This window comes from Salmo trutta, chromosome 1, assembly GCF_901001165.1.
Source record: "Salmo trutta chromosome 1, fSalTru1.1, whole genome shotgun sequence".
Classification (NCBI taxonomy): domain Eukaryota; kingdom Metazoa; phylum Chordata; class Actinopteri; order Salmoniformes; family Salmonidae; genus Salmo; species Salmo trutta.
In genome coordinates this window covers 26,924,333-26,941,906 of record NC_042957.1, presented here as the reverse complement: position 1 = coordinate 26,941,906, position 17,574 = coordinate 26,924,333, and the positions used below count along the sequence as shown (strand labels likewise).

Sequence of the window (17,574 nt, the reverse complement as noted above, 5' to 3'; positions counted from 1 at the left end):
TCCTTGAGTGGCCCAGCCAGAGCCTGGACTTGAACCCGATTGCCCATCTCTGGAGAAACCTGAAAACATCTGTGCAGCAACTTTCCCCATCCAACCTGACAGAGCTTGAGAGGATCTGCAGGGAAGAATGGCAGAAACTCCCCAAATACAGATGTGCCAAGATTGTAGTGTCATACCCAAGAAGACTCGAGGCTGTAATCGCTGCCAAAGGTGCTTCAACAAAGTACTGAGTAAAGGGTCTGAATACTTATGTAAATGTGATATTTCAGTTTTGTATTTTTAATACATTTGCTAAAATTTCTAAAAACCTGTTTTTGCTTTGTCATTATGTGTTATTGTGTGTACATTTTTTTTATTCAATTTTAGAATAAGGCTGTAATGTAACAAAATATGGAAAAAGTCAAGAGGTCTGAATACATTCTGAATGCAGTGTATACATCCTATTTCTGCAGAAAAAGCCTTCAAGTCCATGAATGTAAAGCAGTAATTTGACAAAATCATGTAATAGCTACATTTCAGTTATCACAGTAATTGTTTTACCATTCTCATATAACATAGGCCCTGAAGAAATGGTTTCAGCCATTAAATCCAACTTAACCACAAAATATTTCATATTTAAGTGCTGATAATTTCTATACAAACCTGTACATTTTGTATAGAAGTCACAACAATATAACAATTTAAGCAGCCGTCTCCAGAAGGTTCCACACTGATATCAAAAGGCTTTCATTTTAATTGCTAATGGCAGCCATCTTGACATACCCTCCTTCAAAGATTCTGATGCGAGTGGGCTCAGCCTGCTTTGAGGAGGCCTCCTTCTCTCCGTGGTCCTCCTTGATTCGATCCCTGGAGCTCAGCCCCTTGATTTTCTTCCCATACTTGCTCACATCTAGCTGCATGAGTTCTGGCTTCATCTGCAAATGGAAAACATGCATAACACTAAGTTAAATCCTCACAAATAGACAAAAACACTTGATGGCAGACTTAATTAAATAATATTTTATAATATTGTAGGGGATTTCCAACTTTCTAAACATTACATGTGAGTTATGAAATCTGTAATGTTTATTTAGTAAATGTAAATGTAATGAATTGTGAACACGAGGCAAATGTGACATGTTGATTACCTGCTCAAACTTCTGCTTCCAAGCAAGAGAGGACACAAGTTTTCCAGTCCCGGGTTGATACATAGCAGCCATCGTGTAGGTTTCTGTGTTCTTCCTCTGCTTGGAGCGGAGCAGGGCCAGAGTAGCCTTGGTGCTGAGGCTGAGAGGGTTGGGGTTGTAGGAGCTGATGCACCAGGAGCCGTAGACAGAAGTTAGGGGAGTCGTCTGAGCGTTGTTTGGCTTGGTGTAATTCAGGAAGCACCAACTGACACTGGTTGCCGTGCGAAGACTGGGGAACTGAAAGAACTGCTGAACGTCTGCCAGATCTGTGAGCAGCAGAGTGCTTCCAGCAGCGCCCCCACTCTGATTGGCAGCCAGCTGCACCAGCATGTTGACAGGGATCTTGCTGCCCATGGGCGGCTTGGCCTCCTCTGGAGTGTCATTGGAGGAGACCATGGACTGTGGGCTGGAGCTAGCCTCTGGGGTGAAGGAGTCATCAACATCTAGCTCCTCTGGGGACTCTCTGCCACCAGGGATGTCCATCACAATTTGCAGAGGGGGAGTGAAGCTGTCAGCAGGTGGCACATCGGGTATGTGAGGTGCGTTGGAACGCACTGGGATTTTGGTGGAAGGGAAGTCTACTGGTGGGGAGGAGGACATCCTCTCCTGATCGTCCATTGAACCCTCACTCTTTAGAGGTGCACGCTTTGGTAACTTGATGCTGTCCTTCGAAGCACTCAGCTCGACAGCGCTCAGCTCCTTTACAATCTGACCGTACATCTTCTCCTCCTTGACCCGTTTCTGCTGTTTGGTCTCTATAAAGAGTTCCAGGCTACTGGCTGGTGATAACATCCGCTTGCTTCCCCCGATACTGGAGGACGCATCCGTGGTGGAGATGGTTCTCGATGTCAACGACAGCGGAATTCCCGTGTTTAGTCTCCCATGTTCAGTGTTCAGATCTGGAACTTTCCAGAGTGGATAACGTGGAGCTCCCTCAGGCTGACCAAGGATCTGAGATAAGTTGAAGCAAACTCCGTGCTTTGAAACACTGCCGCTTGTGAGTGAACTGGATGATGCATTATCTGAGCATATGACTCTTGCTGAATAAGTGCTCTGGCTGTGGTTAGCTAAGAGCTGTGAAACACTTGTGTACATAACACTTCCGTAAGATGGCACGTGAGTCTGTATCCTAACGGGGATTAGCATACCTGGGAGTGATGGCTGTGATCCTGCATTCTGAGTGGCGAAGATTGGCTGGACCTGTTGCAGGAGCATTTTACTCTCGGTGAGGGCCACTTTAGACGGTGGAGAGCTGTAATGCTGGGCCTGGGGGGAGACCCTGGAGGGATACTGGTAGTTCTGACTGATAGCACCGTCAGCCTTCATGTCACACTGCTCCTGGATCTGCTGTAGCTGATGAAGAGGTGGGTGGGATTTCTGGAGCATATGCGGTATACTAGGCTGTCTGATATGTAGTTTCTGTAACTGGTGTGGCTGGAAAGCCAGATGCTGCTTGTGTCTCTGTGTTGACTCTGGATGCCAGAACAGGCCAGGCTGAAATGGCAGGAAAGGCAGTGAAGCCAAGCTGCTCTGGAGTGAGGAGTATTGCATCGCTTCCTGGCTCATGAGCTCATGACTTGGATGCTCTCCCTCTGATGACTGTTGACTTGGCAGACAAGATGACTTCTGGAACAGTGTTGGGTCTTCCTGGCTGTCCTCACTAATTCTCTGTTGCAGAAGATGATAATGTGACCCTCTCTTAGGTCTTGCTACTTCGCTGGCTGATGCACCGTGAGAACCTTGAGAGGATGGGGGGCTCTGCCAAGATAAGGGTCCATGGTCCGAGTGCTCTTGCTTGATGGTCATTTCGAGACCACCTTGCTCATGCACCACAGTCTCGGGGTAAACGCTAAGGGATGCCTGCCTTACTAGGTAGCCCCGTCTCCGTTCTTTCATGGCTGATGCACTGGAGTAAATCTCTCCCTGTCTGGATGATGTTGAGAGACTGCCATAGTCAAAGGACTTGCTACGGATCTCTGGGATCTCGGTGGCCAGAGCACAGGGAGCCTGTTCTGATGAGGATCGTCGCATCTCCCTCTGCTGGTGATGGCCGGGGATGGTGAGAGAGTTGCCACTGTACTCAGACTGCTTGCCAAAGTCATCCTGCTTGGTCGGTGACACAGACTTCAGGCTCTCTTCCTTGTCAAAGGACATAGAGAAGTTGGAGCTGTGGGACAGGTTGCTTTCCTGGCTGGGGCTCCTGGACAGGCTGGTGCAGGACTCAAAGCTGGACTCCCCAGAGGAGTGCTCCAGGTCTGCCAAACGCAGACGCTTCTTTTTAGGAGGCAGCTTCTCCGCAGGGAGCTGGGACAGCGTCTCACTCCTCTGGGGCCACTGGAATTCTTCAATGTGCTTCTCCGGCTCCTTGGTTGGTACATCAGGCTCTTTCTCAGGTTTATCTGGCTCCTCCGTCACCCTGATCTCAGGCACTTGGATGTTAGGCTGACGCACCAGTTTGGGGGGCATGTGACAGGGCTGGTTGGGTGAAGCTAAATCACTGTCGCTCTGCTGCTCCATGCTCTCAGACCTCAGGATAGAGTCCAGGCTCTGCACATCTTCTGTATCTGACTGCTCTGAATATTGGTAAGAGGGTTTGTCTTGCAGGTAGGTTGGGTGCTCGAAGGACTCTGACTTCTCAAAGGAGTTTGGCCTACTGAGTGAGTTTGTGTGCTGAATGACAGAGATAACGTTGCCAGTTGCCTTTCTGTCAGAGTCTGGGACTAGCACTACATCCTCTGAGCACATACTACTACAGCATGTTTCAAAACTGTCTGATTGGCTATGTGCATTGTACATGGATCCAATGGATCCCTTCCCAGTAGGTGTTGCCCTTGAACCCACTTGACTACCTTGTTTTGAATCATAATCCCCAACCATATCTAGTGAGCCACCACTGTCATACTGGCCTGGGCCATCCTCCTCGTCCCCTACACTCTTTTCCTTCCTGCGTTTACGAGTGGCAATCTCTGTCATTCCCACTTTAGTACCATAAGGACTGTATGCTGTATGCTCTGGCACCACAGGACTACGCTCCCCTAGCTTTAACACCACAAATGGGGCTGCGTTCTTGGGAATGTGTCCATAGGTTTCAGATTCGCCATGCCCTTCATGTGCTGAATGCTCAAAAGCTGCCTGTCTCCTAAGCCTCCTAAGACCGGCAGCACCCGGGTAGAAGACGTCATCAGAGGTCATCATCTCATCGAAGGAGTGGCTCACTCTTATCCCCGGTGGGACGTTGAGGTTGGTCGGGGAGGATGTTGGCATTGAGTTACTCCTAATGAGTGGCCCTGAATCAGGAGCTTCTAATAGACCTGTGTTGCTTTGGCAAGGGCTTGTGGGATACTGCTTAGGGTCAACGCCTGCTAGTAGATGCGCTTCACTGTTATCATTACGGAAAAATATATGATCTTCAGATATCTTCCCCATGACTAGGTTAGTGTCTTGGCCAACAGTGCCCATGCCTACTGCAATGGATTGTCTAGATCTAGGAGAGTTAGGTTTGTAATACCAAGTCCGACCAAACATGATCTCCTCGTAGGACTTTGCATTTGTGTTGGGAGGGCTGATCTGTTGCTCCGCACTCTCTGAAAGGGAGAAGTAGCCTGAGTCTGTGCTGCCTTTGCTGTGTGGACTCAGAAGGTTCAGGGACTGCTGGGAATGCTGGTCTGAGTCCTGTGATCCCTTCCTATCTGTCAGTTTCAGAGCCAGTCTCTGTTTGATAGTAGGAGAGTCATCCACACGGCTCACCTGGGAGCTGATGTGAGAAGCCTTGACTTCCATGAATGGGGGGCACTCCATTGCTGTTGGTGGAATCCCTTGTTTTGGGACAATTAGGATAGGCACTTTCATGGATGCCATAGCTAGTTCCTCAGCTGAGTCAGCATATGCCGGCTCCCCACCCTTCTCCATTGTGCTTTTGTCCATCTCAAATGATATCTGGGGAATGGGGCTGACTTTGTCCATAAAGATAGAGGCCTCTGCCGTCTCCTCCTCGGTGTCCGTGCTCTGTTCACCGTCTGAGTGTACATCTGTCTCTCCCACTGAGGACGCTTGATCCATGTCTGTGCGTGAAGCTGCCAGTTCGGAGAATGGGACTAGTCCTGCTTTGATGGCATGGGCATGAGATTTTCGGTGTTTGTACAAATTACTCTTGGTTTTAAAGGAGAACCCGCAGGGGACACAAGGGTAGGGGCGTTCCCCAGTGTGTGACCGAATGTGCTTCTTCAGCACGCTGGGTTTCGCACAAGCCCTTCCACAGTAGTGGCAGATGTACTTTCCTGGCTTCTTGGGTTTCTGCTCCTTCTTGTATCCCTCCTCTGGCAGCTCCGGCCCTGATTTGGAATACTGGCCAAAAGAACTGGGTAAACTGGGAGATTTCTGACGAGAGAATACTCCATGGGCACGGGAGTGTCCAGGGAATATGTCGTCAGAAGGAAGCTGTCCAGCGAAAGGCCAGGCATGGGCCTCCAGACCAGGCTGTGGCTTGGCTCCGGACAGGAAGTGCTCTTGCATGGGCTGCTGTGGGTACGGTTGTGGTAACTGGTAGGAGTAAGTACGGGGGAAAGCCTGTGTGTATTGACTGTCTTGAGATAGCTGACCCATTGCAGTTGATAACATCTTCCCAGAGCCATACTTTTGTGCTGAGCCAGTAATATTACTGCCACTGGCACCACTTTGCAGGCTTTCGCGATGCGAGTGCCTTTTTCCCTCCGGGTCAGCGAAAGTGCTTCTTTTTGTGACAGCTGAGGGCTCAGAGACCCACTTCCTTTGTAGCTTCTCCCGTGGCTCCTTGGTGCATTTTTGTCCAGAAGCTGATTCATGTGGCTCCATTGTCCAACTATACTTCAGTTGGGTTTCTCAAATGTCAAATGTCAGATGCTGTAGTTCTTAAATAAAGGGGCCTTCCATTGCTGAAGTCGTTTTGGGTTGTTCTACATTTGAGTCACAAAGATCCTCTATAGTGGGCATCAGAACACTTTCTATCAAGCATACTGTACACTTGCGAACTTGCTTCAGCCCTTCAATTCTCTGTTTATTCATTAAATGTATCAAGACCTTTGAATGATCTGAAAATGCAAACAGAACATGAATAAATGCCATGTACTGTGAAACAAAACGTGGTTTTAAAAATCATGATTGGGTATAAAATATCTATTACTGAAGACTTACCAGTCTGAAAAAAAAGTGTTTGTTGATATCCCTCCTTCTACAACTTCCACGAGAATCTTTATGTACGACCTGGAGAGAGGAGAGGGAAACAATTCAATGATTGAAACAAAACATTTACTGTGAAGTCAGTTAATAACTTATGTCTCTAGGATTTTCTCCATTTTCAAATAAATGAATCCCAGTTCAGTCATCTACAGTTGAAGTCGGACGTTTACATACAATTTGCCAAATAGATTTAAACTCAGTTTTTCACAATACCTGACATTTAATCCTCGTAAAAATTCCCTGTCTTAGGTCAGTTAGGATCAACCACTTTATTTTAAGAACGTGAAATGTCAGAATAATTGCAGAGAGAATGATTTATTTCAGCTTTTATTTATTTCATCACATTCCCAGTGGGTCAGAAGTTTACATACACTCAATTAGTATTTGGTGACATTGACTTTAAATTGTTTAACTTGGGTCAAACATTTTGGGTAGCCTTCCACAAGCTTCTCACAATAAGTTGGGTGAATTTTGGCCCATTCCTCCTGACAGAGCTGGTGTAACTGAGTCAGGTTTGTAGGCCTCCTTGCTCGCACACGCCTTTTCAGTTCTGCCCACACATTTTCTATAGGATTGAGGTCAGGGCTTTGTGATGGCCACTCCAATACCTTGAATTTGTTGTCCTTAAGCCATTTTGCCACAACTTTGGAAGTATGCTTGGGGTCATTGTCCATTTGGAAGACCCATTTGCAACCAAGCTTTAACTTCCTGACTGATGTCTTGAGATGTTGCTTCAATATATCCACATAATTTTCCTTCCCCCTGCAGCAAAGCACTCCCACAACATGATGCTGCCACACTCGTGCTTCACAGTTGGGATGGTGTTCTTCGGCTTGCAAGCCTCCCCCTTTTTCCTCCAAACATAACGATGGTCATTTTGGCCAAACAGTTCTATTTTTGTTTCATCAGACCAGAGGACATTTCTCCAAAAAGTACGATCTTTGTCCCCATGTGCAGTTGCAAACCGTAGTCTGGCTTTTTTTAATGGCAGTTTTGGAGCAGTGGCTTCTTCATTGCTGAGCGGCCTTTCAGGTTATGTTGATATTGGACTCGTTTTACTGCGGATATTGATACTTTTGTACCGGTTTCCTCCAGCATCTTTACAAGGTCCTTTGCTGTTGCTCTGAGATTGATTTGCACTTTTCGCACCAAAGTACATTCATCTCTAGGAGACAGAACGTGTCTCCTTCCTGAGCGGTATGACGGCTGCGTGGTCCCATTGTCACGGCTGTTCGAAGGAGCGGACCAAAATGCAGCGTGTCCGTAGTTCCACATATTTATTAAAGTGAAACTGAATGCAATACACTGAAATACTTTAAAATACAAAACAACAAACCGTGACGCAGAGAGGACAACACACTACTCAAAGGACAATAACCCACAAACCACAATGAGAAAAACCCCTACTTAAATATGATCTCTAATCAGAGGCAATGAGGATCAGCTGCCTCCAATTAGAGATCAACCCCAAACAATCCCAACATAGAAATAGACAAACTAGAACCTAAACATAGAAATAGAAAACATAGATTAGCCCAAAACACCCCCTGTCACGCCCTGCCCTACTCTACTATAGAAAATGACATCTTACTAGGGACAGGACGTGACACCCATGGTGTTCATACTTGCGTACTATTGTTTGTACAGATGAACGTGGTACCTTCAGGCGTTTGGAAATTGCTCCCAAGGATGAACCAGATATGTGGAGGTCTACAATTTTTTTTCCTGAGTTCTTGGCTGATTTCTTTAGATTTTCCCATGATGTCAAGCAAAGAGGCACTGAGTTTGAACCAAGTAGGTTGAGCCACTGACGTGGTCTTCCTGTCTGGGTTGGCGCCCCCCCCTTGGGTTGTGCCGTGGCGGACATCTTTGTGGGCTATACTCGGCCTTGTCTTCGGACGGTAAGTTGGTGGTTGTAGATATCCCTCTAGTGGTGCGGGGGCTGTGCTTTGGCAAAGTGGGTGGGGTTATATCCTGCCTGTTTGGCCCTGTCCGGGGGTATCATCGGATGGGGCCACAGTGTCTTCTGATCCCTCCTGTCTCAGCCTCCAGTATTTATGCTGCAGTAGTTTATGTGTCGGGGGGCTAGGGTCAGTCTGTTACATCTGGAGTATTCTCTTGTCTTATCCGGTGTCCTGTGTGAATGTAAATATGCTCTCTCTAATTCTCTCTTTCTTTCTTTCTTTCTTTCTTTCTTTCTCTCGGAGGACCTGAGCCCTAGGACTACCTGGCATGATGACTCCTTGCTGTCCCCAGTCCACCTGGCCATGCTGCTGCTCCAGTTTCAACTGTTCTGCCTGCGGCTACGGAACCCTGACCTGTTCACCGGACGTGCTTGTTGCACCCTCGACAATTACTATGATTATTATTATTTGACCATGCTGGTCATTTACGAACATTTTAACATCTTGACCATGTTCTGTTATAATATCCACCCGGCACAGCCAGAAGAGGACTGGCCACCCCTCATAGCCTGGTTCCTCTCTAGGTTTCTTCCTAGGTTTTTGGCCTTTCTCAGGAGTTTTTCCTAGGGAGTTTTTCCCAGCCACCGTGCTTCTTTCACATGCATTGCTTGCTGTTTGGGGTTTTAGGCTGGGTTTCTGTACAGCACTTTGAGATTTCAGCTGATGTACGAAGGGCTATATAAATAAATTTGATTTGATTTGAAGGTAGGCCTTGAAATACATCCACAGGTACACCTCCAATTGACTCAAATTATGTCAATTAGCCTATTAGAAGCTTCTAAAGCCATGACATCATTTTCTGGAATTTTTCAAGCTGTTTAAAGGCACAGTCAATTTAGTGTATGTAAACTTCTGACCCACTGGAATTATGATACAGTGAATTATAAGTGAAATAATCTGTCTGTAAACAATTGTTGGAAAAATTACTTGTGTCATGCACAAAGTAAATGTCCTAACCGACTTGCCAAAACTATAGTTTATTAACAGGAAATTGACTCCAACCTAAATGTATGTAAACTTCAGACTTCAACTGTATATTCTCATGTACAGTGGTATGCAGTACAAGGAGTACAGTGCTAAACTAGATTAAAGTTAAAATACTTCTAATGAGTGTAGTTTGTGATTGGGCCACCCACCCCCTCATGCTTACAGTGAGTCATCAGTAACAACTAGGCCCACGCAGTTCCTAAAAAGACAAAAAAGTAAAAATAGCCTGCCAAATGGAGGTGACGTAAGACATCATATGTGCGTGGGCGTCCAAAGGGCAAGTCATAAAGGAACTACCAGCACTAGCATTTTTCTTTTCGCTGGCGTCTGATTTTTACTTTCTATACATACACATACTGCAATGCCTAGTAAACACAGAAGCTACAAATAAACCTGCATTCATTTGTGATTCTATTTCAGAGTGCTAACGTACAGAAACCACACCAACACTTGAATATAGAATGAATCCAGTGTCTGAGACGAACATGCTGAACATGTAAGTCTCTGCCGTGCATTTCTTGATTTCATTTTTTTTCTCTGATTGCGACAGACACACACAAGGCCCCTTTGCTCTGGCACAGCTGGGGTAGGAGCACGGAAGCTCTGTGACGCGGGTGTCTTGAGGCCAATGTGAGAGATAAAAATAGCCCAGTAGAAAACACTGGTATTTTTAGCACCTGAAACATTAACTTTTGGTCGGTTTTTGTTTTCTTCCATGCTGTTACACAAAAAGAATGTGTGCAAACAACAGAACTAGCCATAGGCGCTCAGTGAAGTTTAGTAACTACAGAATAAGTGGTTGGATGGAGGTTTGGTACCGGCCAGATATCCTTTCTTATTGACCAACGATAAATACCACCTGCGATCCTGTTAAACAACTATACATGTACATGTTTAAATTAAACCCAAAGCCAAATGTGTTTGTGAAAACACAGCCATAGGCACTCATGTTTAGAAAGATTGGAAGATACAGAATTCAGTATCAATTGCAACACACCTGAATCAAAAGCTGTTGCATACCAACCTAATGAAATGTTCTCGATTGTCAGCTTTGTAAAGATAACGTAGTTACAGAGAGACACATTCTGAGAGGAATAATAACTCATCCTAGCGTATTCGCACAATACGCACTCCGTTGCTAGTATTTTGTGAAAAGGGGTCAACTGATGAGCCTTATGAAGCCAGAGCAAACCTATCACTGAGTGGAAAAGAGCAATCTGTCTAAGCTGAAGTCAGTTTCATATATCACACTTAATGGTGGCCAGGTTGGTGTACCCCTCTCCTCTTCCCTTCTCCCCCAAAATCTCCCCCTCAATGTTTGGGAGCATCTCCTTCCATGAATTCATCTGTCTAGTATCTCTTGTTATCAATACAGATCCGCTACCATGGTGACGAAGTTCTCTAAAATCTTTCTTTTAGGACATACAGTTCAGTAGGCATCTGTCCAAAACCATTGATGAATTATTCTCTGCCGTGTTGCATAAGGTTATCATTGTTTAAGTCAAAGAAAAACTATTGAATGGGTTATATAAAGTGTTTTTTATCCTAACTAAAATGCTGTCCTATTTTCTGACTGAGTGTGGGTGAGAATATTCACTGGCATCCTTTTTAAGTGGAGTACCTGGAGGAAGTGTGCGTGGGACACACACAGAGACAGAGTGTGCTAGGGACACCTCACTCTATACAGACGGACCACATTCTCAAAGATATAAACGGAAACACTCCACTGGATGATTCAAGCATTTTATGTAACATCTCCATAGTCTAACAGTATTTCATCTGATAGGAGGCCCCACTGCCAAAAACTGATAACCATGATGAGGCGGACATTTTCATTATTTACAGTACACCGGCCCCCCCACAGTAAGTTACTACCCCCACCCCAAGCATTACAGTACATATATCTCCATCAACCCCCTCCTCCCCAGAGGTATACATAATGTGTGGGTATAAACCATGTTAGCTTCCTTATTTGGGCTCTCTTTTCATGGGGAGAACATAACGGTGATAGAGAGCCTCTACCCACCTCAGGCCTAGTTCTGGTTTCTGGCTGGAGATCTATGGGGAGTGGGGGATAAGCTGGTAGCCTGGGGCTGTACCAGGCCCTACACACTGACGCACATCTCCATTGTGACTGGGGAAAGAGCAAACCTTAAAGAGGCCCTTTCACTCAATCAAAATACATCCTCTTTCCAATACAGGGATTAGGTATTTAAGCATTTTTGGGCTGGCAGATTCAAGAGAGAGGATTAGAAAATGTTTTGTTATTTTGTGTGACAATGAGTGATGTGTAGTTATCCTTAAACCATTTGGACAGCCAAGATGCCACATACCAATTTGAAGTGCTTGGAATTCCTTTCAACACTGAAATAAAGAAAAGAGTGAATCCCGTTTTCTTTTCCCTCAAATAACAACATCTGAAGTTAAAAATGAATCATGACGCCATATCTCTCACTGTCCAACCAAAAGTTATTTGCAGGACACGAGCACTTTAAATAAATACAATTGTTGGAATAAAAAAATAAAAAAAACAGACCTGGAAAATATCTCCGTTGCCAAACTATGTTCTTTAAATATTTGGAGTCATAGTCTTTGACACTGCTATTATCGACTGCTGTTTTAGACCTGCCAGTGTTACAAAGTTACTGCAATAAACAGCTGAAGGTAATTAAATCAACCTCATCTAGTTTCAGTTCCAGCTCTATTACAGAGGGTAGTACACACGGTTCTGTTTGTCTAAGCAAATTGACATCTGCAATTATACCTGAGTAATTCCTGTAGAAACAAAGGCCAGTCGCATGGGCAGCCGCCTGTGTGTTTTGGGTATCTCCTAAACCACAGGGCCATTCGATCACCACAGTGGCCTAATTCAGTGGCCTGTCTGTGGGGTTGACCGTGACACATCAGCCAGTGTGTTTTTAAAGCTCCGGTTACCCCCTTTTGTTTGTCCTCCTGGTGACATCATGTTCACAGCAGCGATGTAGGCAGGCACACACACACACACACACAGGCCGTTTCTTATTTCCCTGAACGGAAACCGGCACAGTTTCTTGTACTTTCCAGGGCAGACTCTGAATAATTCAAATCATTGCTAATTGTTTCCATTCAGTAATTACAGAGTTTATGGTAACAAAGTCCTGCCTAGAAGTGCATCATGGTCAGTGCCTCAGCCTCAGGAGGCCTAATGAGACCCCCAACCGAGACCCTTGTTTATTTATCTGTGTGTGTTCGTTTGTTAGAAACACACACATATCTGCATAAATGTTTTATACATTTCTCTGTATCTTTCCTTACAGTGGGAATGAGAGGGGAGCTGGGTCGGTTTGCTGGGGTCTTTGTTCCAGCTATTCCATCTCATTGGGGATGGAGGCAACTTTAAAAGCTCCAACTGGCTTTATCAACTGGCTAGCTAGGGGAAAATGTGAAAGGGCTCTGAAAATAAATTGAAGCAAGGGTCCTACAATAAAGTATTGTGTGTTTTATGGGCGTCTGGATCAACGCGCCTTTCACCTGAACTGGGTTAGGGAGTTATTCACAATGCAATGTTAAAGAATCCCTCTGTTCTCAAATGGACTGCATGTACAGAATACACAACATATTTTTTGGACTATTGAAAGGACTGAATGAAATGTATTAATTCTGCGGACTTGACACACTTCTCTGCGCTATTCAGTTGCAGGTTCATCTGTGCCTCTCAAGGTAACATGGGAAACAAAAGTAGCTTGTTTTGTCTTTTCCAGTGTGTATCGTGTATAAAACATGTACATATTGTAAAATATTAATAGAAATAAAATAATCTGCAATAAATAAACACCCCCACCAAAAAGAAAATCTATGAAACAGAAAATATTCCTGAATCTTATTGAAATCCCAGAAATAACTATTTTCATCTTCAGACTTATACCACCAATAGTTTGCGTCTTGACAGCCTGAGAGATTCACCATTTGCACAGCCAGCAGGTTTGTGGTGTGATTTTATCCCCTGTAAGCAGGTTCTGTGGATGTATCACCCAGTCTGTTCGCAAGTCAGCCCCCGGGAGTGTCATATTGGCTCCTCATTAGGAGCCCAAAGATGAAGCACAGCCTGGAGCTGGGAGGGACTGTAGCCGGGAGATACTGCAGTCTGGAGACTGTGGAGAGACAACACGCAACAGGTTGAGAGAAGGGGAGAGAGAGAGAGACCATCCATTGCGCAAACCAGGTCAAGGTGGTCAGCAGAGCCAGTGGCCTCACAGAGCAATACTAAAATTACAACTACAATGTATAGTGCATTATACACATTTATCAAATGGTGACTGTATGTGCAATGCGTATGGCATGATGGGATGGATATTTAGTTTTGGGACAAACTCCAGCAACACATTTGAAAAGTAAAGACCAGTACTGGTAAAACTACAAGGCACATGATTCAGACAAGAATCATATCTTGACAGTCATACATCCTGTCATACATCCTGTCATACATCCAGCCATACATCCTGTCATACATCCAGTCATACATCCAGTCATACATCCAGTCATACATCCTGTCATACATCCTGTCATACATCCTGTCATACATCCTGTCATACATCCAGTCATACATCCAGTCATACATCCTGTCATACATCCTGTCATACATCCAGTCATACATCCAGTCATACATCCAGTCATACATCCTGTCATACATCCTGTCATACATCCAGTCATACATCCTGTCATACATCCTGTCATACATCCTGTCATACATCCAGTCATACATCCTGTCATACATCCTGTCATACATCCTGTCATACATCCTGTCATACATCCAGTCATACATCCTGTCATACATCCTGTCATACATCCTGTCATACATCCTGTCATACATCCTGTCATACATCCAGTCATACATCCTGTCATACATCCAGTCATACATCCTGTCATACATCCTGTCATACATCCTGTCATACATCCTGTCATACATCCAGTCATACATCCTGTCATACATCCTGTCATACACCCAGTCATACATCCTGTCATACATCCAGTCATACATCCTGTCATACATCCTGTCATACACAGGTCTACATTTCAAGCAGAAAGTACGAGGTACAGCTTGGCATAAGATGGGAGGTGGTATTTTTAACATGGTGGATGTGTGTGTAGTGAGTAGTGAAAAGAGAGAGTTGGGCTCTGCGTGGGTGAGAGGCCTCGGCTACAGCCTCATTGAGACAGGGTGAGGTGAGGAGTGTGGGTGACAGTTCCTGTGTGGGAAGAACAAGCCTGAATGCCATGCAGCAGGGTTACCATGCTGATGAATTGGCATTATGAAAGGAGCTGGTTGCACAACCCAGCTAGGCGGTTGGTCGGTCGCTCCGCTCGGCCACCTCTTCTCGCCGTCTGTGTGGGAGCTCAAGTGGGAAGACGGGCGTTCACTAGGCATAGCAAACCACACCTTAAGCTGAGGTCTTCACTGTGCACAGCCATGCAATAGCACAAGCAATAATGGCAGTAGTTACACGCTTCCCGCTGATAGGCAGGTGGAATTTCTGGCTTTTATTTGCATTTGTTGTTATGAGATACGGCAAAAACATTTGGCATTAAATGGGGAAACATCATCCATCAAATTATAAACATATTGATGTTACAATAATGGACTAATCTGGGCGTTGGGTTGTCTGATAACAAATTGCTGTGTGCCAAATCTTGACTGGGTCGTGCCATGGGGATCAGTCCCATACCTGATGATGTTCCTGCTGATTGTGATGAATGTTATCTGCTCTTCCAAGAATGCTGGGCCATTATGGGAGGCGTAACCTATGAGCGCCGGCAATAAACAGAATCTCTCTCGGCTGTGTGGAGGTATACAGTCAGGCACTCAGGCCAACAGCACACACATCGCCTCACAGACAGTTGCCCCAGAGACACTGTTTAGCTGTTCACTCATTTGTTTATGAGCTTTTGATCGATGTGTCCATCCAGATCCTCTTAATCAGTTTCTGATCTGGTTTCTCCCTGGCTCTCTCCAAGAAGACAATCACATTCAGAGATTCAGAGTGTTTCATAGTCACATGTTCAGGGGTTTCATGTGTGATTGCAGACTACAGTGGAAAACTTTGACTCCACATTAGTCATTAGTCAGTTATTCAGGCTCCACATTAGTCATTAGTCAGTTATTCAGGCTCCACATTAGTCATTAGTCAGTTATTCAGGCTCCACATTAGTCATTAGTCAGTTATTCAGGCTCCATATTAGTCATTAGTCAGTTATTCAGGCTCCACATTAGTCATTAGTCAGTTATTCAGGCTCCACATTAGTCAGTTACAGAGACCAGGAGCAGAGCTGTCTGTTGGTGTTGGGTAAAGGCCCAGTTACAGAGACCAGGAGCAGAGCTGTCTGTTGGTGTTGGGTAAAGGCATAGTACAGAGACCAGGAGCAGAGCTGTCTGTTGGTGTTGGGTAAAGGCCCAGTTACAGAGACCAGGAGCAGAGCTGTCTGTTGGTGTTGGGTAAAGGCCCAGTACAGAGACCAGGAGCAGAGCTGTCTGTTGGTGTTGGGTACAGGCCCAGTACAGAGACCAGGAGCAGCGCTGTCTGTTGGTGTTGGGTACAGGCCCAGTTACAGAGATCAGGAGCAGAGCTGTCTGTTGGTGTTGGGTAAAGGCCCAGCACAAATCAAATCAAATGTATTTATATAGCCCTTCTTACATCAGCTGATATCTCAAAGTGCTGTACAGAAACCCAGCCTAAAACCCCAAACAGCAAGCAATGCAGGTGTAGAAGCACGGTGGCTAGGAAAAACTCCCTAGAAAGGCCAAAACCTAGGAAGAAACCTAGAGAGGAACCAGGCTATGAGGGGTGGCCAGTCCTCTTCTGGCTGTGCCGGGTGGAGATTATAACAGCACATGGCCAAGATGTTCAAATGTTCATAAATGACCAGCATGGTCAAATAATAATAATCATAGTAGTTGTCGTGGGTGCAACAAGTCAGTAACACAAGAGTAAGTGTCAGTTGGCTTTTTCATAGCCAATCTTTGAGAGTATCTCTACCGCTCCTGCTGTCCCTAGAGAGTTGAAAACAGCAGGTCTGGGACAGGTAGCACGTCCGGTGAACAGGTCAGGGTTCCAGCAGGTCTGGGACAGCAGGTCTGGGACAGGTAGCACGTCCGGTGAACAGGTCAGGGTTCCATAGCTGCAGGCAGAACAGTTGGAACTGGAGCAGCAGCACGGCCAGGTGAACTGGGGACAGCAAGGAGTCATCAAGCCAGGTAGTCCTGAGGCATGGTCCTAGGGCTCAGGTCCTCCGAACAGAGACCAGGAGCAGAGCTGTCTGTTGGTGTTGGGTAAAGGCCCAGTACAGAGACCAGGAGCAGAGCTGTCTGTTGGTGTTGGGTAAAGGCCCAGTACAGAGACCAGGAGCAGAGCTGTCTGTTGGTGTTGTGTAAAGGCTGTTAAATAAAGGTTAAATAAAATCAATTAAAAAATAAAATAAAAAAGCCCAGTACAGAGGAGATCCAGCTCATAATCAACCCTCTCCAGAGACTCAGAGTCCAGGATTATATGTTTAAAAGTATTGCTTGGTTGTAAGTACAGACGACGCTAAAGGGTATGTGTACAGTGTGACCTGTTTGGCCATGCCACCAGCCCAGCGCCTCATCTTGAAGATGAATTAGCCCAGAACAGTCTGTGGACTTTGGACAGGGTTGATGGGGAACAGAGGGTGACATAATTTCCCCCAGACAAGCCAGTCCATGAGCCTGAGCGTGAATGGACACGCACGCACGCACGCACGCACGCACGCACGCACACACGCACACACACACACACACACACACACACACACACACACACACGAGCACACTCTCATTCTCTCTCTCTCTCTCTCTCTCTCTCTCCCTTTCTTTCTCCGTCTCTCAGTCTCTGTCCCTCTCTCTCTCAGTGAGAGGCCCATCATGGGGTGCAGGAAGACTCCAGTGGTCTGAGCATAGCGCCTGGGGTGTTGAGCCAAAGACCGGGCCCCACAGGCTGAAAGCCATTTAGAGAGGGAGAAACAGATCCTTTCAACATGAGGTCATGCTTAATACAACTGACACTCTGGCGGCCCCGCCAGTGTCCCCAGCCTGATATACAGTTACCAATGAAACAAGTGGCCAGACGGACACAGACAAAGCGGAGAGGGTGTAAGTGCCGCCATGCTAAGGTCCTGGGGAGGCTAGGTTGAGGGTTGAGGGCAGGGAGGGAGGGAGGGAGGGAGTGCGGTACTGTGGGACTCTCTGGCAGACC

General features: G+C 45.8%; 1 protein-coding gene across 6 annotated transcripts in view; it reads right to left on the bottom strand.

Annotated features, from left to right (window-relative positions):
• LOC115192597 (HIVEP zinc finger 2) overlaps positions 1-17,574 on the bottom strand; it is a 95,467-nt gene that overhangs the window by 11,932 nt on the left and 65,961 nt on the right. For 5 of the 6 annotated variants that reach the window (XM_029751309.1, XM_029751319.1, XM_029751283.1 and 2 more), the window contains 3 exons: positions 6,336-6,404; positions 1,128-6,232; positions 763-914 (listed from right to left, as the gene is read on the bottom strand). In XM_029751309.1, coding sequence (XP_029607169.1) covers positions 763-914; positions 1,128-5,996 — 5,021 coding nt within the window. In that variant the 5' untranslated portion in view covers positions 5,997-6,232; positions 6,336-6,404. Of the gene's footprint in view, positions 1-762; positions 915-1,127; positions 6,233-6,335; positions 6,405-13,273; positions 13,785-17,574 lie in introns of those variants that run through there. The other variant, XM_029751329.1, reaches the window with a different exon arrangement.